The sequence below is a fragment of the Oncorhynchus mykiss genome, chromosome 27, assembly GCF_013265735.2.
Source record: "Oncorhynchus mykiss isolate Arlee chromosome 27, USDA_OmykA_1.1, whole genome shotgun sequence".
NCBI classification, from domain to species: domain Eukaryota; kingdom Metazoa; phylum Chordata; class Actinopteri; order Salmoniformes; family Salmonidae; genus Oncorhynchus; species Oncorhynchus mykiss.
The window spans coordinates 32,902,834-32,923,334 of NC_048591.1; the positions used below are offsets into that span (position 1 = coordinate 32,902,834).

General features: G+C 44.2%; 1 protein-coding gene across 6 annotated transcripts in view; it reads right to left on the bottom strand.

Moving 5' to 3' along the window:
* slc36a4 (solute carrier family 36 member 4) overlaps positions 1-17,967 on the bottom strand; it is a 242,838-nt gene extending 224,871 nt beyond the window's left edge. For 2 of the 6 annotated variants that reach the window (XM_036965569.1, XM_036965571.1), the window contains exons 1-6: positions 13,837-17,966; positions 13,260-13,384; positions 10,466-10,601; positions 10,149-10,239; positions 7,506-7,594; positions 3,162-3,257 (exon numbers count right to left, since the gene is read on the bottom strand). In XM_036965569.1, coding sequence (XP_036821464.1) covers positions 3,162-3,257; positions 7,506-7,594; positions 10,149-10,239; positions 10,466-10,601; positions 13,260-13,278 — 431 coding nt within the window. In that variant the 5' untranslated portion in view covers positions 13,279-13,384; positions 13,837-17,966. Of the gene's footprint in view, positions 1-3,161; positions 3,258-7,505; positions 7,595-10,148; positions 10,240-10,465; positions 10,602-13,259; positions 13,385-13,836 lie in introns of all 6 variants that reach the window. The other 4 variants (XM_036965573.1, XM_036965574.1, XM_036965570.1 and 1 more) reach the window with 3 other exon arrangements.
* Positions 17,968-20,501: the final 2,534 nt, after the last annotated feature.

The window sequence follows — 20,501 nt, forward strand, 5'->3', positions numbered from 1 at the left end:
GCATGAGGGCATTTTCACTGCTAGCAAGCCATTTTTATAATGTAGCAATAAAACCTAATCAGAATCCTGTCTTGACTCCTCTAGCCTGTCTCTAAATATGTTCCTCACTATAGCTGGTGATTAGCTGATCCAAAATGAATCCACATATCATATGTAAAACTCAGATATCTGGTGATTACACACTGATATTACCGCCGTTGTAGCCAGGTAGTACGTTACCGCCGTTGTAGCCAGGTAGTACGTTACCGCCGTTGTAGCCAGGTAGTACGTTACCGCCGTTGTAGCCAGGTAGTACGTTACCGCCGTTGTAGCCAGGTAGTACGTTACCGCCGTTGTAGCCAGGTAGTACGTTACCGCCGTTGTAGCCAGGTAGTACGTTACCGCCGTTGTAGCCAGGTAGTACGTTACCGCCGTTGTAGCCAGGAAGTACGTTACCGCCGTTGTAGCCAGGTAGTACGTTACCGCCGTTGTAGCCAGGTAGTACGTTACCGCCGTTGTAGCCAGGTAGTACGTTACCGCCGTTGTAGCCAGGTAGTACGTTACCGCCGTTGTAGCCAGGTAGTACGTTACCGCCGTTGTAGTCAGGTAGTACGTTACCGCCGTTGTAGCCAGGTAGTACGTTACCGCCGTTGTAGCCAGGTAGTACGTTACCGCCGTTGTAGCCAGGTAGTACGTTACCGCCGTTGTAATCAGGTAGTACGTTACCGCCGTTGTAGCCAGGTAGTACGTTACCGCCGTTGTAGCCAGGTAGTACGTTACCGCCGTTGTAATCAGGTAGTACGTTACCGCCGTTGTAGCCAGGTAGTACGTTACCGCCGTTGTAGTCAGGTAGTACGTTACCGCCGTTGTAGCCAGGTAGTACGTTACCGCCGTTGTAATCAGGTAGTACGTTACCGCCGTTGTAGTCAGGTAGTACGTTACCGCCGTTGTAGCCAGGTAGTACGTTACCGCCGTTGTAATCAGGTAGTACGTTACCGCCGTTGTAGCCAGGTAGTACGTTACCGCCGTTGTAATCAGGTAGTACGTTACCGCCGTTGTAATCAGGTAGTACGTTACCGCCATTGTAGCCAGGTAGTACGTTACCGCCGTTGTAGCCAGGTAGTACGTTACCTCCGTTGTAGCCAGGTAGTACGTTACCGCCGTTGTAATCAGGTAGTACGTTACCGCCGTTGTAGTCAGGTAGTACGTTACCGCCGTTGTAGTCAGGTAGTACGTTACCGCCGTTGTAGCCAGGTAGTACGTTACCGCCGTTGTAGCCAGGTAGTACGTTACCGCCGTTGTAGCCAGGTAGTACGTTACCGCCGTTGTAATCAGGTAGTACGTTACCGCCGTTGTAGCCAGGTAGTACGTTACCGCCGTTGTAGCCAGGTAGTACGTTACCGCCGTTGTAGCCAGGTAGTACGTTACCGCCGTTGTAATCAGGTAGTACGTTACCGCCGTTGTAATCAGGTAGTACGTTACCGCCGTTGTAATCAGGTAGTACGTTACCGCCGTTGTAATCAGGTAGTACGTTACCGCCGTTGTAATCAGGTAGTACGTTACCGCCGTTGTAATCAGGTAGTACGTTACCGCCGTTGTAATCAGGTAGTACGTTACCGCCGTTGTAGCCAGGTAGTACGTTACCGCCGTTGTAGCCAGGTAGTACGTTACCGCCGTTGTAGCCAGGTAGTACGTTACCGCCGTTGTAATCAGGTAGTACGTTACCGCCGTTGTAATCAGGTAGTACGTTACCGCCGTTGTAATCAGGTAGTACGTTACCGCCGTTGTAGCCAGGTAGTACGTTACCGCCGTTGTAGCCAGGTAGTACGTTACCGCCGTTGTAGCCAGGTAGTACGTTACCGCCGTTGTAGCCAGGTAGTACGTTACCGCCGTTGTAATCAGGTAGTACGTTACCGCCGTTGTAATCAGGTAGTACGTTACCGCCGTTGTAGCCAGGTAGTACGTTACCGCCATTGTAGCCAGGTAGTACGTTACCGCCGTTGTAGCCAGGTAGTACGTTACCGCCGTTGTAGCCAGGTAGTACGTTACCGCCGTTGTAATCAGGTAGTACGTTACCGCCGTTGTAGTCAGGTAGTACGTTACCGCCGTTGTAGCCAGGTAGTACGTTACCGCCGTTGTAGCCAGGTAGTACGTTACCGCCGTTGTAGCCAGGTAGTACGTTACCGCCGTTGTAGCCAGGTAGTACGTTACCGCCGTTGTAGCCAGGTAGTACGTTACCGCCGTTGTAGCCAGGTAGTATGTTACCGCCGTTGTAGCCAGGTAGTACGTTACCGCCGTTGTAGCCAGGTAGTACGTTACCGCCGTTGTAGCCAGGTAGTATGTTACCGCCGTTGTAGTCAGGTAGTACGTTACCGCCGTTGTAGCCAGGTAGTATGTTACCGCCGTTGCTTACAATAAGTAATGAAAGGTTTCATTAAGATATATTCAATGAAGTCAAACTTTGAGCCTTTGAGAGGTAGTGCCGAACAATCAGTCATTCTCAGACCACTACTCAAACCTTGTATTCTATTCAAACGCTACATTAAATGCACTTTTTCCTCATCTATAACACTTAAGCAACAGTAAGCATTCTGCTGAACCAAAACAGTATCTATGAATCTCAAATGAAAGGCTGTGGTAGTGAATTTAAGTGAGTTAACCCCAATCAACGGAGAGTGCTGTTGGATTGTCAGTTGAGAGTCAATTCATAAGATGCACTTCATAAATGCAATCCATTATCATGGGGGAGTCACGTGGATTAGAGCTTCCCCTATGTCAAGCATGAGCACACAGCAGGCGAACCTCACTACTGAACTGACTGTAGAGATATGTATTGTTAACCATCCCTCCTTTAAACTTCAAACTTTGGCTACCATCCCAAACTGCCTGATTTACCATCATCGATTCTTACCATTAGGCCCTTGTTGACCTTTGGTATTTGATTAGGATACCCATTAGCTGTTGCAAAAGCAGCAGCTACTCTTTCCGGGTTCCACACAAAACATGACATAATACAGATCATTAATAGACAAGAACAGCTCAAGAACAGAGCTACATACATTTCTCACAGATGTGAGGGATTTGAATAGCTTCTAGCACCCACTGGCCCTAAGAGGAGTCATGTGACTACAGCGGTGATGGGTCAAAAATTGACCTCCAGATGAAAAGAGTTCTCATCTCACCTCCCAAATCTGGCACTCTTCCTGAAGCACTGGTAGGAGCTGTGCTCCATGGAGAAGGCCACTGTGTCACTGTACCCTAGGGGAGGTCTCTTCAACCTGGGGGAAGAGAGGAGGATGACTGTCACACATTTTGTACATATTTGGTGTCACAGAGAGAAGAGAGGCACCAAGAGATACAGTGACAAGAGGAAGATGGACCACAAGATCTGAGGGAATTAAAAGACAAAGTCTCTGCGGTCCTGTTCTGTCCTTATTGGGTAGGCAGAGCGACAGACAAGAGGACAACAGAAAAGAGAGAGAGACAGACAGAGAGAGAAGGGGTGGTAGATTGCTGGAAACCAGATTGAGACGGCAGTCTGAAAGCGAGTACATTGTGTTCTGGTTTGGATGAGGCGATTACAATATATTACATTACAGTCCCATCACTCTGCTGTGGATAGTCACTCTCTCCAACGCTCTGTTGAAATAATCACAGTGATTAATACTGTGTAGATGTCATTTCAGGTGACAGTTTTGAGGTGACCCAGTTTTTGTAAATACATCCCATATTTATTTTCCCATCATTACAACACTGTATACAGCCATAATATGACATTTGAAATGTCTCTATTCCTTTGGAACTTTTGTGAGTGTAATGTTTACTGTTCTATTTATTTCACTTGCTATTTATCATCAATTTTGTTGTTATTATTATAAATCATTATTACTACTGTAGGCCAATTTAATAATCTAAAACGTTTTTTTTGTTTAATTTTGTTGAGACATTTTCATTGGCTAAATCAAGTTCAAACTTTCTTTAATTTTGTGCTACGTATTTAGATGAAGGTTAAAGTAGGCCTGTTGTAAAATAAATAGCATTAGCCTATTGCTGTCATTTGTTGGCTAGGCAATCGACTTTGTTGATAATTAATTTAATGCCACAATATAAGAACCTACTTGTATTTTCCCTATAAACAATGACTTGACTTACTTTTGATAATAAAGTTAAGCAACTTTTGTAAAGGTTTTGTGTGGTATGGCTATTATTAGGCTTAGCTACAGCAGGCCTATGAAGGGGAGAAGAAGAATTCTTTAGGAGAGTTACTAACAATAATGGTTCTCTTCATAAAAATACACTACCGTTCAAAAGTTTGGGGTCACTTAGAAATGTCCTTGTTTTTGAAAGAAAAGCACATTTGTGGCCATTAAAATGACATCAAATTGATCAGAAATACAGTGTTGACATTGTTAATGTTGTAAATGACTATTGTAACTGGAAATAGCAGATTTGTTATGGAATATCTACACAGAGGCCCATTATCAGCAACCATCACTGTGTTCAAATGGCACATTGTGTTAGTTAATCCAAGTCTATCATTTTAAAAGGCTAATTGATCATTAGAAAACCCTTTTCCAATTACGTTAGCACAACTGAAAACTGTTGTTCTGATTAAAGAAGCAGTAAAACTGGCCTTCTTTAGACTAGTTGAGAATCTGGCGCATCAGCATTTGTGGGTTCAATTACAGGCTTAAAATGGGTAGAAAGAAAGGACTTTCTTCTGAAACTCGTCAGTCTATTCTTGTTCTAAGAAATGAAGCCAATTCCATGCGAAAAATAGCCAAGAAACTGAAGATCTCGAACAATGCTGTGTACTACTCCCTTCACAGAACAGCGCAAACTGGCCCTAACCAGAATAGAAAGAGTGGGAGGCCCCGTTGCACAACTGAGCAAGAGGACAAGTACATTAAAGTGTCTAGTTTGAGAAACAGACGCCTATGTAGATATACCATTAATCAGCTGTTTCCAGCTACAGTAGTCATTTACAACATTAACCATGTCTACACTGTATTTCTGAGCAATTTGATGTCATTTTAATGGAGAAAAAAACATTTGCATTTCTTTCAAAAACAAGGACATTTCTAAGTGACCCCAAACTTTTGAACGGTAGTGCACATTCTGAGCGAACATTTATGAATTAGCCTTCTTCTGTACGCCTATTTACCATCACAAACCGACGCAAATAAAGAGAATGTCTTCAATGACATTTTCAACCTTTCCCTGACGGAGTTCGTACCACCTACATGTTTCAAGCAGACCACCGCAGTCCCTGTGCCCAATAACACTAAGGTAGCCTGCCTAAATGATTACCGCCCCATAGAACTCACGTCTGTAGCCATGAAGTGCTTTGAAAGGCTGGGCATGGCTCACATCAACAGCATCCTACCAGATACCCTCGACCCATTGCTATTCGCATACCGCCCCAACAGACAAAATCTCAATCACACCTCCCTTTCCCAACTGGACAAAAGGAACACCTATGTGAGAATGCTGTTCATTGACAACAGCTCAGCGTTCAACAACATAGTGCCCATAAAGCTCATCACTAAGCTAAGGACCCTGGCTCCTCTGTGTTTGTGCTTTCACTTGCAGATTGGGGATAGGTGCAGCTGATTGGGTCGTTAAGGTGACAAGTTGCACCCCACTCTCTCCCTCTCAGCGTCATTTTGTTTTGTGATCTGGTTGATTATGTTTTTTGATTAGGTGCACCCTTCAACACTAACACACATTTTACCTTCATCCATGTATCGCCATTACACCCCTCACATGCCTACTGTCACAAGTCACAGGTTAGTTTCCCTTTGTAGTTTTATACTTTGTTACTCCTTAACTGCCAACGTGTGGACTCCCTTGCTTGTCACCATCTAAGAGCCAGGTTGTGACAGGCACACATTTTCCCCCTCAAGAGACTGAGAAGATTTGGCATGGGTCCCCAGATCCTCAAAGTTCTACAGCTGCACCATCGAGAGTATCCAGACCGGTTGCATCACCACCTGGTATGGCAACTGCTTGGCATCTGACTGTAAGGCACTACAGAGGGTAGTGCAGTGCGTACGGCCCAGTACATTACTGGGGCCAAACTTCCTGCCATCCAGGGCCTATATAATAGGTGATGTCAGAAGAAAGCCCAAAAAATTGTCAGAGACTCCAGTCTCCCAAGTCATAGAATGTTTTCTCTGCTACCGCACGGCAAGCGGTACCAGAGCACCAAGTCTATGACCAAAAGGCTCCTTAAAAGCTTCTACCCCCAAGCCATAAGACTGCTGAACAATTAATCAAATGGCCACCGGACTATTTACATTGGCCCTCCCCCTCCATTTGTTTTGTACACTGCTGCTACTCGCTGTTTATTATCTATGCATAGTCACTTCACCCCCACCTACATGTACAAATTACAGACTAACCTGTACCCCCGCACACTGACTCGATACCCCTTTACACAGCCTAATTATTGTTATTTAGTGTTACTTTTTTAATATATTTTCATCAAACTGCATTGTTGGTTAAGTAAGCATTTCACAGTAAGGTCTTACACCTGTTGTATTCGGCGCATGTGACAAACCTAATTTGATTTATATCTGAATAGCAGTAGTAGCCTGACCAGTATAAAGTAATCCATGTCGATGTCAGGAACATGGCGCCAGCATCTCTTTCTTTCTCTGTGTGTCTCTAGGACTAAGCTTCTCTCTTTTAATATTTATTTAGTAAATATGAATATCACACAGTGGAAGCCTAGGCATATATATATATATATGTATATATGCAATGCACTGTACAGTATATGCACAGTATATGTATGCAATGCACTGATGCATTTATCGCTCAAATCTCGGACAACTGAACCGTAAGGTGGACCACTATTGTTTTAGGAAGTAAAAACCAATATAATGTTTTGAATATGTTACACATTAAGGACACGTAGCTGCAGATCATTTGGTCAATATCGCTTGTTTATTGATGGCGCTGGAAGCACCCATTTGGAGGTTTCCTTTTCTCTCTCCCCTTCTTTTGGATCTGAACAGGTATCTCGGATGCGAACCAGCAAGGGTATGTTTCCCCTGTCCTTTACGGAACAGGTCTGTCTGTCCTCGGGTACATTCAGAACAGCTCTCAATATTTTTTTTATTATTTATGCATATCGTGGTCAGGTGGGAAAGCCACAGATCCAACTTTTTGGACCTGTGAAGACCTCTAGCTGGTTGTTATCTGCTCTCAGCACTAACATGGATTTAGACAATAAAAAGCATCTGTCTCTCTCTTTCTCTCAGAGAGAAAGAAGGAAGAGAGAGACAGATACAGAAGAGAGACAGAGAGAGCATGAGTCGACAGAGCGGCTGGGTCCCTGACGGTTAAGTGTTTTTATTAATGTAATTAATAAATGTTGTCATGTAAATAATAAATAATGATTATTAATGTAAATAATACATTTATAAATAACACAATGAGACATATGAAACACCATGCCACCGAGGGGCTTGTCAGCGAGTATGCTGCTAAGGGCGTGGTGTGTGTGTGTGTGTTATTACCTCTCACACAGGTGGTGGCTACAGTTAACCAGGATGTGCATACAGTGAACACAGACCACACCCATCAGCACCAGGCAAAGAGGCCCCACCTGGAGAAATAAAAAACACAAAGAACAGACTGTGAATATACTGACAGTAACATCAACACCAACTGAAACCAACTGTGAACCAGACAGGAACACTACAGCAAACATCAGTCCATAGTAGTGCAACCGCATCTGAAATAACCCTGAGAAATAGGCTACTTCTCACTTACACACAACCAGTAGTGGGATAGCGCTGTGATATTCTATGTATGTCACGGAAAACATAATTTCACTTAACGGTGTTGTGATTGTTATTTTGATAGTAATTTTGCCCTGTTCAGTTTTGTCCTTCACACACAAGATCTCTCTGTCATGTGACATGATATCACACCATCATTATGAGACAGCACAAAGGAGGGGAAATTAAGCAAGAGGATACACAACAACATTTTGGTTCCCTTCTCAACCTAGATACAATACTAGCACTGGAAGATCATCTAGTCTATGGAGCCTGACAATTCTGTGGGGAAAGTCGAGCAAACGCAATGTAACCCCGGCAACGTCATAAATGTGACATGCAGGCGCTCTCTGTTTCACTGGTATGGTAGCAGTGTCAGATACATTCTATAGGAAGAGAGACTGCAGATTCTTTCAAACAACAATTTTAATATAAGATTTGAAAAAAATTAAGCAATCAACCATCACTAAGAATAGTCCGAGTTGAAAGCTCTACGAACAAGTTCTCTCTCAGCTTTTATAGAAAAGTCCAACCTCTTTGTCTATGTGGCAGTTAGCAGACGTGTGCAAACAGGGATGAGGAACATAGTGTTTAAAAGGCGTTTAGCTTGTCTGTGTAGATTAAGATAGAAGATGTTGCCACCATTGTCTGTTCCTTCCCGCATGTTTTCATACAGAGGAGTTCCTACAGATAGTACAAACGGGATGTCACATACTGCAGTCGCACCCGGCTCTTATCTGTACGCCCAGACTTAGAACTAAGTCATACAAGACAACAAGCCAGCATCAGGGAAAAAAACACTAGCATTAAACAATGGACAATTCTCTAAGTAAAAACAGCATAGTATGTCTAATTAAGTCATTTTCCACGACAAGTGATCTGTGCCTGCTTGTTGGTCTGAAGCTAACCTCGTTCTCAGTCTCAATTGCAACAGAGCCGGCTGGTAGACAAGATTAGTCTCTAGTTTACAAATTTACCTGATTGTCCTTTCAAATAATGAGATTTGTCTAGCCTGATCATATCCTCCTTTGTCCGTTTAGCAAATGGAGGATTCACAGGAAAGATATGAGACAAACTGATCTGAGATCAGCCACTAGCCAGTGCCACAGCTGCATAGCAGGCAGACACACAGGCAGGTTTATACCATGGTGCTGAAGCATTGGTGGTGGAGACTAGTTTGATGAACATGAATCCGTAGATTGCTTCAGTTTCTTTTCTGAAGCAAGGCTTGCTTAATCAGCTAGCAAATATTCATCTGATATCACATCCATGACACAAACAGACACAGTACTTTAAACCAATGTACATGATTGTGTAATTGCACACTCACATCCATGTGTAATACTCAGAGATAACAGTTGTGTGCCCTGCCCAGTTAGCAGGGGCAAACCAGGTTAATAAACATACAATTCTACATACAAGTTACTATGACCTTTGAACTGTATGACACAGAGGCCCAAATATAAAACCCCAAATCAACATAACATGAGCCAGGATCCACAGCAGGGAATCATTGTCTGTAGACAGAGGAATCTAGCAGGTCCACTGACACCACGTACAACGACTCCTAACTCTTCCACACTACATTAACACACCTGAAGGCTTGGAGCTTAATGCCTATGTGTGTATTCATTTGTACAAGGTGTGTTAATTTCTGCTCCTCTATTGTACAGACTGGTCCAGTAAAACACACAAACTGAATTGCTGGTTAAATCAAACAATGGAATCGTGAGAATGATCTTATCATGTGTTTTATATAATTACTTCCAATGAACATTCAGATCAGAGATAACCATGTAATACATATTGATGCATAACCCATATTCATGCCCAGTCAATTAATGTTTCTTGCCTTGCTTTTCTGTTAAAGCATTAGTGAATCCCAATAATTTTTACCAAACAATATCATTAATGTATAATGCAATACTGTAGGCATGACACATCGCGCAAGTTCTCTCAGTAACTTTACAACCAAGACCAAGTTCTCTGAAACACTTCTTTGCCAATATAGTGGGTTCCCAGCCTTTTCTCTGCCTTGACTCTCACAAGAGATTGTTCATTTTTTTCTACTGAATAAACCAAAACAATCTTACAATGTACTTACAGCAGTACACAAAGACACTAATGTAATGTAAAGTGTGACCCAGCCCTGTTTGTGTTATGGTGTGCAGGGTGTAAAGAGGCAGGTAGCCTAGTTGGACCAGTAACCGAAAGGTCGCTGGTTTGAACCCCAGAGCCAACTCTGTGAAAAATGTGTTGATATGCCCTTGGAGTAAGGAACTTAACCCTAATTGCTCCTGTAAGTTGCTCTGGATAAGAGCATCTGCTAAATGACTCAAATGTAAATGTAGTAATCCTAGTGGGACATAAGTTACTCACTATGACCCCTGCGTTGCGTACTGCCAGGGGAAGACCCAGCAACCCAGTTCCAATGTTCCCCTTCAGCAGGTGGATGAGAGCCTGTGTAAACCTGTGGAAAACAGAGAGGGTTCGGAATAGGGGTCCACTCTGAGACCAATGTAATTTGATCTTGAGTGGCATGGGAGTCAAACTCAATTCCTGATGGGCCTCAGTGTTCACTTTCACAGACCTGCAGTACAACAACTCTATCCACTAACAGAGAATGCCTCTACGTTTCAGAATCTGTCATTTGAAGTGTTTCATGGTTGAGGTAGTTGAGAGGTGTGTTAATTTACGTGATGCCCTGGTGGCTGTTTCCCAGCTCATAGTGTCTGACAGGCAGCAGCTCTGGATCCTGGTCCTCTTCAGAGTTCTCCTCCTCCTGCCCTACTCCTCCAGGGTTCTCGATGAGGGGGGTCATCACCTCCATGTCTGGAAGGGTTAACCAGGAGGTTAGAGGTTAAGGTCAGTCACTAGTTCACAGTTTTCCTTAATCTAATGCACCCTCCCAAATTGAGCCCTAAACACCTAGCCCCTAAGCATCTGAACAGATAGGATAGGTAATAGCTATATTTTTAACACCTTTCATGAATTAGTGTATTAGTATACAAAAGATTAAGAACACCTGCTCTTGCCAAGATATATACTGACCAGGTGATTCCAGGTGAAAGCTATCATTCCTTATTGATGTCACTTGTTAAATCCACTGTGGCATTATTTAAGATACTATTTGAAGAGGTAGGGTTTCAGATGTTTGGCCAGGGTAATGACTGGGGGCAAAGATCAGTTATTCATTCTATTGCAATCCTATTATTTAACCTTTGAGCGGGTTCACTCATGGCAACCTCAACCTCCAGCCACACACAGGGAAAAGAGAAGAGACCATTCCTTGACTTCCTTCTTTGCAAACAGCCTCTACACTCACTCTACCTATTTAAGAAACTACAATATCAACATTGTTGCTCCTACTTTCTCTGTTTACATTGACATTGAATGTCAATGGACTGTTGACATTGAAATACTACCAGCTAAATGTATTATTAGACTGACTCAATTGTAAACTATAATTATGTGCTCTCTTTGTCCTTGAGAATGTGTTCTTAACAATAAGAGCTGGTCTAACACCATGCTCAAACCGGACATGCGAGTGTGCCAGTGTGCGCAAATTGATTTTGTCCCCCCACACCAAATGCATACAAGACACGCATGTTGAAATATCAAAACAAACTCTGAACCAATTATATAAATTTGGAGACAGGTCGAAAAGCAATAAACGTTTATGGCAATTTAGCTAGCTTGCTGTTGCTAGCTAATTCCTCCTGGGATATAAACAGTGAGTTGTTATTTTACCTGAAAGGTCCTCTACTCCGACAATTAATCCCCACATAAAACGGTCAACCGAATCATTTCTAGTCATCTCTCCTCCTTCCAGGCTTTTTCTTCTTTGGACTTTATAAGGCGATTGGCAACTAACTTTCATAATAAGGTGTATTACCACAACCAACCTAAATTCATATTTCAATCACCCACGTGGGTATAACCAATGAGGAGATGGCACGTGGGTATATGCATCTAAAAGCCAATGAGGAGATGGGAGAGGCAGGACCTGCATCGCGTTCTGCGTCACAAATAAAAGCAACTTCTATTTTAGCGCCTGGCAACTGACACGCTCGTTGGCGCTTGCGAGCAGTGTGGGTGTAATGATTGAATAACGTGTACATTCACTTTGCAAAACTCGCGCACGTGACCGACCGGTGTGGTCAGCATGTAACACCATGCCCAAATTGTACGCATCACGTGCTATAGCTTTGCTAAATAAATGTACACATACATGTTATTCAACCATTGCACCCATACTGCTCACACGCGTTGCCATGCACCAACATAGAAGTTGCTTCCATTTGTGCCGCAGAACATTCTGCCTCTCCCAACTCCTCATCCTCATGTGCCATCTTCTCATTGTTTTTAGGAGCATATACCCACGTGGGTGATTGAAAGATGAACTGAGGTCAATTGTGGTAATGCACCTTATTATGAAAGTTAGTTGCCGATCGCCAAAGAAGAAAAAGAAGCCTGGGAAGAGAGATTCCTAGAAACAATTTGGTTAACCGTTTTATGTATGGATTAATTGTTGAAGTAGAGGACCTTGTGCATTTCGGGTAAAATAACTCAATGTTTATATCCCAGGACAAATGAGCTAACAACAAGCTAGCTAAATAGAACAAATTAGCTAGCAACTGCAAGTTATCTAGCTAAATTGCCATAAATGTTTAATGCTTTTCGACTTGTCCACAAATTAATATGGTTCAGAGTTTGATTTGATATTTCAACCTGCGTATCGTGATCGCGTTTGGTGTGGGGGGACAAAATCAATTTGTGCACATCCGGTTGGGGCATTGGTGTAAGTCTGAGGCAGCAAAGAGGTGTAATTTTCTGTAAAGCATGCGAGAAGTTGTGGCTCACTCACTGTTGGAACAATTTAGAGAACACTTTAGCTGCATGTGTCAGATCTATCTTCAGATCAATCTTTTTCTTTCAGCAACGATGCTTAACGCTCAGATGCCATGCAAAATGGTGGAACCAGGAGAGTCAGTCAGCAAGCGTTGAATCTCGAGTATAAATCTCTCATAATGTTATGCTAATAACTACTGGATTATTACTATCATACTAGTATTATTACTAAGAAATGTCATATTGGTAGTTCATTTAATGAGTGTATCTTAAACCTTCAATAGCAAAGTCTTTAAATGGTTGTTGGACAGCACAATATTGTATGGGCTGCTCTAGTCTACTGGTTCCCAACCATTTTTGCTTACTATACCACCAACTGAATTTCTCTGCCTGGAGTAACCCTGAAGCACCCCCCCCCTCTCAGGAATCTTCTCAAGTACCCCCTGTGGACAGGCCTAGTACCCCTTGTTGGGAACCACTGCTCTAGTATCGCACCAAAAAAAGAGGCTACTGTGAGGGAGGGAATAAATAGCACGGCTGAATCTGTTTCCACCAAAACGTTGAAATGACAGTTGTTCCCTTTAATTCCAACCCCTAAATCACAGCGTCATCATCATTCACAGAGAGGCTAGTAGCTACCTAGCTGTTGCGAAGGCATCCTCCACCGGGCATCTGGGCAGCAGTCGACACAGACAGTCCTGTCACTGTGTGGCGATTAGCCCTGGCCAGGAAAGGGCGAGATGGGTAGGCTTGCTGTTGGTCCACTGATACGATAATATATGGAAACATCAACAATGTTATTGATTCATCTTCACAACGCTATTGACACGTTGTCATTTGGCTTGCTCGTAGTAGACACCAGCAAGCTCCATGATATTAGACATTGTAGCTAACTAAACTAATAGCAGTTTAGGCCTATCGCATAATATATTGCAACGTATCTAAACCGAACGTGCAATTCACTGGTTTTGCAGTAAAAGTTGTGGGCTAAAATATGCCGTCAATGTAAGAAACGGGGTATAAATCAGTGCTATTGTTGTTCGAACGAACAGACAAAAAAATAGCTATCAAATCTGTAGCCGTACTATTATGGATACACTAACAGCGACAGCAGCGCTATCAATTTAACGTGGCTCTATGAATGATGTTAATGTCAGTTAGAGCTAGTTACATTGTAGTCTAGTCATAAGCAGTGTGGGGTTCTGAATGATCCTACCAAACTGCCTCGCGGTTCAGAGTCAGGGCAATGATAACTTGCTACTTCGGTCGAAAGCTGTCAAAACCCAGACATTCCTGTCGAGACGTCCTGTTGTTCTTTTTGGGTGGATGTTGAAATGACGGGAACACTTCCATTGAGTTTATGAATTCATAGCTGTCCTCTTCGGTTACAATTTCATTACCAGTTTGAAATTCTCCGGATTAGAAGGCGTAGAACAGCATATTTTCCTTAGCGGACGAGATGTTGAAAACGTCACACCCGCTACAATTGTCAACACGGGAGGGGGGAATCTTAAAGGAAACGTGTCCACATATTTACGATTCCTCTTGCAGTTGTGAAGTTATTTCGCTTCGTGCCTGAAGTAGCCCTAATTAGAGTTGTGTTGACAGTCATCAACTCTTCACCCCTGGCTGGCATCCCTTGCAGAGATGCAGTCCCTGTACAAATCTGATGACATGTGAGCTGAACTAATGCCCTGGTCCCATATAAGAACAGTGCAGTACAATAGTGCAGCTATTTTTACACACATGACCAGCCTGGTCTCATAGACTAGCCATAACATAGTAAATGTAAATCCGGGATACTCAGTGCCATATAGACCCTTTCTATGTTTGCAAACATTGTCGCACAAGGGCGATGTGTTCAAGTTGGTGGCCTCTATTTACATGTTGCTTATAAGTGCAGTTCACACTACTTTTGGTTTATAATTGGATTTTAAGGCTTGTATAAATGTCTTTCTTAACATGTTTGTCATCATCGCAAATCAACTGCATTATACTTTTTAAAAAACACTTAAACTTCAACCAGTAAAATGTCTCTTTGTAGCAAAAGCTAGCCAGGCTATATCGAGTGTTAGAATTCTAGCTAACAACTGTTGTATCCAAAATAGTTATTTTGCAAAGACCACAAACAAATATAATCTTAGCGACTGTTCAAGCAAGAATCAAAACATCATTGTAAGAGTATGAGAAGGCCAAAAAGTTGTTTTGTTTAGAAGTAATAAAAACGTAAATCTAGGCTATGATAAATGGGCGCAGATGGCAATGGCTTTCTTACTGCAGTCAAGTCACGCACATCTGTCAGTGTGTCACGTATGGCAAAAGGGTCTATACTAAATGGGGTGTTCAGATGTACATACAAAATAATATGAAGTTATCTGAGATTAGGTTGTAGCCCAGCAAGCAACAGGTCACGCTCACACAATCTACTGTATGTACCTATATGTACCAGACCAATGTTTCCACTGTACTCAATTTGCTGTGGGGGTGCGCCACGGCAAAATCATTGCCATTACGCAACCAAAACAATATGGAACATGAAAAAATATTTCTGCTGAGGTGCATTGAAGATGCTAGAACATTCCACATGTACTTTTCCTCTGCAAACAAAACAAGTAATTAATAGAAAAATCAAACAATCCCATGGTATAATAGTTTATCCATTTACCTAGTCGGCTTGTTGTTGTGTTCTATGCTAGATAAATATTCCTCTATTGGAACATTCATGTTATAAGTGCCACGGGGAGGCAAACATGCATTCTGACAAGCAGTCAATGCACAACAATTCTTGCAATTGCAAAAACAGCCGTTTTAATGGCTTTTGTTAAAAGGAGAGGAATTCTATTCCTGCTTTATTTATTTATCAACTCCTAAATATGAGCGAACTGAGCCTTTTTAAACCCAGGGTTTTTAGCAGAAGAATGGTTAAGCACGAGGGGAGAGTGGGGCTAAATATAACACTGGTCAATCGTAGGGTGACTTGGGGTACAATGCCTCTCTACCTTAAAATAATTCATTTGGAATGACTTAAATTGTGATGAGACAGATATTTTCTGTTGAGCAAGAGTATTGGAAACCAGGGAAAGTGTTGGGGGGGAAATTGTTACATGAAGTGGTTTCTGTGAGAAGGACAGGCAGACTTTTTACCCCAGGTGGCGAGTTACCCTAACAGCTAGGCCTACATTACATTGTGTTTATGCAGGTTTTTTGGGTCATAAAATTCATCAATATGATAAAAACTAGTTAAAAGATCACATTTGAGATCTGGCTAATGATTTTGAGTTGAGGCTCAAGAGTGGCACAGCGGTCTAAGGCTCTCCGTCATTACAGTCCCTGGTTTGAATCCAGGCTTTATTACATCTGGCTGTGAATGGGAGTCCCGTAGGACGGTGCACAATTGGCCCAGCGTCGTCTGGGTTTGGCCGGGTAGGCCGTCATTTGTAAAAAATAATTAGTTCTTAATTGACTTGTCTAGTTAAAAAGGTTAAATACATTTTTTTTAAATGCCCAATAGGGTAAATGGAGATAGGCTGAAGCATGGGGTTGCCAATTTCTTTGCACTTTGCTGCATCAGTTGGACTAAAGGTGATAATGTTTATTGCTAATAGCATACCTGATATTATGGCCCATGCATTGGCCATATACTGTACATGGCCCAATAGGTTAAGATATTTTTTACAAATCATTTAACCAATGTGTTATTGGGTTCATTTCTGGAGGTGGAAATTCTATTTTAGATGGTGTCAGCATACTTATTTCATTTCGGAGTAGAATGTCCTCTTAAAAAGTCACCTGAACTGAGCTCCTCAGTCCTATAATGTTTATGTAGAAGGACTATCTTAACAATTACCCAAACATATGACATAATACCAGATGTCTAGGGGTGTCTAGCCATCCCATTAACAGAGGGCCTGGCTAGGCAAAACCACTAGAAACAAATAAATTCTAGTCCAGGGCTTAAATGACGGAAAGGGTTCTCTGCTCTAGTAGTGTAGGAGCTGCTGTCAGTTACAGTCCAAACTACTAGGGTGTCAGCTGGCAGGAAACTAGGGGGAACACCTGACTGCTTACCTAGTAGGGCACCAGGGACACCTGCATGTCTGGTGACAGGGGCACCTAAAGGCCTGGCAACATGGCCTGACTAATAACCAAGGGAAGGACACTGGCAAGTAAAGGCTGGCAGACAGGTCCTACTACATGGTCCAACAGGTCTCCAACAACTGACTCAGAGGCTGTTGGGGCTACCAGCAGGGAATCTGTACTAGGGGGCAGACTTGTCAGAGGAAACAGTCTCTAGGGCTGACACAGTCTGAGACTCAAAGGGGGGAGTGCTCTGGGCTCCATTGGCAGGAGCTGGCTTGATCCCTAGAGCAGGGCCAGGTAGTAGCTCTACGGCGGACAGCCTAAAGGACTCAGGCTCTGACGGAGACTCCCCAACCGGATCAGGCAGCGACCTCCAGACCAAGGGAAACTGAGTCTTAGGGTTAGGAGCCAGATCTGAGCTGATAATCGGGCTGAGCCGAGATCTCATAGCAGGGACAGACATGTTCTCCAGAGAAGGCAGCAGAGCTCCCCAAGCAGGGTGTGGCTGTGGACCCTGGGCTAGAGCTGCAAAGGGTTCTCAACAACTGTCAGGTTGGGGCTCCCCGACTGAGCCAGGGTGGATCTCACAGGCAGGGACTAACAGGTTGCAGGTGAGATGACTGAAAGTCTCCCCTATAGAAACAGAGAAAACCTTGCTGGCAAGGAATGGATGGGACCTCAGGGCGGCAGCTAAAGCAGTGGTGGGCTCCCACTCAAGACCAGGTGGGGGCTCCCCAACGGAGCCAGTGTCTGGAAGCCAGGGCCAAGTGGAGGGCACGTTGCTGGAGATTAACTGGGCTCCTCATCAGGACCAGGTGGGGGCTTGTCGTTGGCTTCTGGCAAAGCCCCCCTAACTGAAACAGGGATGACTCTCAGTCTAAAGCCAGGTGGTGGCCCCTGGGCTGCAGCTGGTAGGAGAAATACTGAGACAAGCTGAGGATCCATGGGCTGTGGCTGGTGGCAACCAGGGAGATGCTGGCTGATGATCTGCATCAACGGTGGTCTGGGGGCCTGTGGCTGCAACACGATGGTTCTCTGTTGCAGAATCTGGTGACCTGAAGACAGGGCCAGGTTGTACCTTTAGGTCCAGCTGGGCTGCCCGGGTAGCAGGCAGCGGGTCTAAGATGATGGAAACAGGCTGGGCCCTCATGGATGGAGAACGCTGCTCCTCATGCCTGGCAGACAGTGAGTCTGACTTGACAGGGTTAGGCTGAGCTCCTATAGCAGGAACAGACAGGAGGCTGAAGCACGGGGTAGGCTCGACCCCATAGTCAGTGGCATACAGGAACCTGAGGGAAGAATGAGTTAGCTTTGTTGGGATCAGCAGTAACCCTGGGGAAGGTAGCAGACTGGGCCCCATCTTCAGTAGCTGGTCTAAATCAAATCAAATTTTATTTGTCACATACACATGGTTAGCAGACGTTAATGTGAGTGTAGCGAAATGCTTGTGCTTTTAGTTCCGACAATGCAGTAATAACCAACAAGTAATCTAACTAACAATTCCAAAACTACTGTCTTATACACAGTGTAAGGGGATAAAGAATATGTACATAAAGATATATGAATGAGTGATGGTACAGAGCAGCATAGGCAAGATACAGTAGATGGTATCGAGTACAGTATATACATATGAGATGAGTATGTAAACAAAGTGGCATAGTTTATAGTGGCTAGTGATACATGTATTACATAAGGATGCAGTAGATGATATAGAGTACAGTATATACGTGTATACATATGAGATGAATAATGTAGGGTATGTAAACATTATATTAGGTAGCATTGTTTAAAGTGGCTAGTGATATATTTTACATCAATTCCCATTATTAAAGTGGCTGGAGTTGAGTCAGTGTGTTGGCAGCAGCCACTCAATGTTAGTGGTGGCTGTTTAACAGTCTGATGGCCTTGAGATAGAAGCTGTTTTTCAGTCTCTCGGTCCCAGCTTTGATGCACCTGTACTGACCTCTCCTTCTGGATGATAGCGGGGTGAACAGGCAGTGGCTCGGGTGGTTGTTGTCCTTGATGATCTTTATGGCTTTCCTGTGACATCGGGTGGTGTAGGTGTCCTGGAGGGCAGGTAGTTTGCCCCCGGTGATGTGTTGTGCAGACCTCACTACCCTCTGGAGAGCCTTACGGTTGTGGGCGGAGCAGTTGCCGTACCAGGCGATGATACAGCCCGACAGGATGCTCTCGATTGTGCATCTGTAGAAGTTTGTGAGTGCTTTTGGTGACAAGCCGAATTTCTTCAGCCTCCTGAGGTTGAAGAGGCGCTGCTGCGCCTTCTACACGATGCTGTCTGTGTGAGTGGACCAATTCAGTTTGTCTGTGATGTGTATGCCGAGGAACTTAAAACTTACTACCCTCTCCACTACTGTTCCATCAATGTGGATAGGGGGGTGTTCCCTCTGCTGTTTCCTGAAGTCCACAATCATCTCCTTAGTTTTGTTGACGTTGAGTGTGAGGTTATTTTCCTGACACCACACTCCGAGGGCCCTCACCTCCTCCCTGTAGGCAGTCTCGTCGTTGTTGGTAATCAAGCCTACCACTGTTGTGTCGTCCGCAAACTTGATGATTGAGTTGGAGGCGTGCGTGGCCACGCACCCTTGTGGGGCCCCAGTGTTGAGGATCAGCGGGGTGGAGATGTTGTTGCCTACCCTCACCACCTGGGGGCGGCCCGTCAGGAAGTCCAGTACCCAGTTGCACAGGGCGTGGTCGAGACCCAGGGTCTTGAGCTTGATGACGAGTTTGGAGGGTACTATGGTGTTAAATGCTGAGCTGTAGTCGATGAACAGCATTCTCACATAGGTATTCCTCTTGTCCAGATGGGTTAGGGCAGTGTGCAGTGTGGTTGAGATTGCATCGTCTGTGGACCTATTTGGGCGGTAAGCAAATTGGAGTGGGTCTAGGGTGTCAGGTAGGGTGGAGGTGATATGGTCCTTGACTAGTCTCTCAAAGCACTTCATGATGACGGAAGTGAGTGCTACGGTACGGGGCGGTAGTCGTTTAGCTCAGTTACCTTAGCTTTCTTGGGAACAGGAACAATGGTGGCCCTCTTGAAGCATGTGGGAACAGCAGACTGGGATAGGGATCGATTGAATGTCCGAACACACACCAGCCAGCTGGTCTGCGCATGCTCTGAGGGCGCGGCTGGGGATGCCGTCTGGGCCTGCAGCCTTGCGAGGGTTAACACGTTTAAATGTTTTACTCACCTCAGCTGCAGTGAAGGAGAGTCCGCATGTTTTCGTTGCAGGCCGTGTCAGTGGCACTGTATTGTCCTCAAAGCAGGCAAAAAAGCTATTTAGTCTGCCTGGGAGCAAGACATCCTGGTCCGTGACTGGGCTGGTTTTCTTCTTGTAGTCCGTGATTGATTTGTAGATCCTGCCACATACCTCTTGTGTCTGAGCCGTTGAATTGAGATTCTACTTTGTCTCTATACTGACGCTTAGCTTGTTTGATAGCCTTGCGGAGGGAATAGCTGCACTGTTTGTATTCAGTCATGTTACCAGTCACCTTGCCCTGATTAAAAGCAGTGGTTCGCGCTTTCAGTTTCACGCGAATGCTGCCATCAATCCACGGTTTCTGGTTAGGGAATGTTTTAATCGTTGCTATGGGAACGACATCTTCAACGCACGTTCTAATGAACTCGCACACCGAATCAGCGTATTCGTCAATGTTGTTATCTGACGCAATACGAAACATATCCCAGTCCACGTGATGGAAGCAGTCTTGGAGTGTGGAATCAGCTTGGTCGGACCAGCGTTGGACAGACCTCAGCGTGGGAGCTTCTTGTTTTAGTTTCTG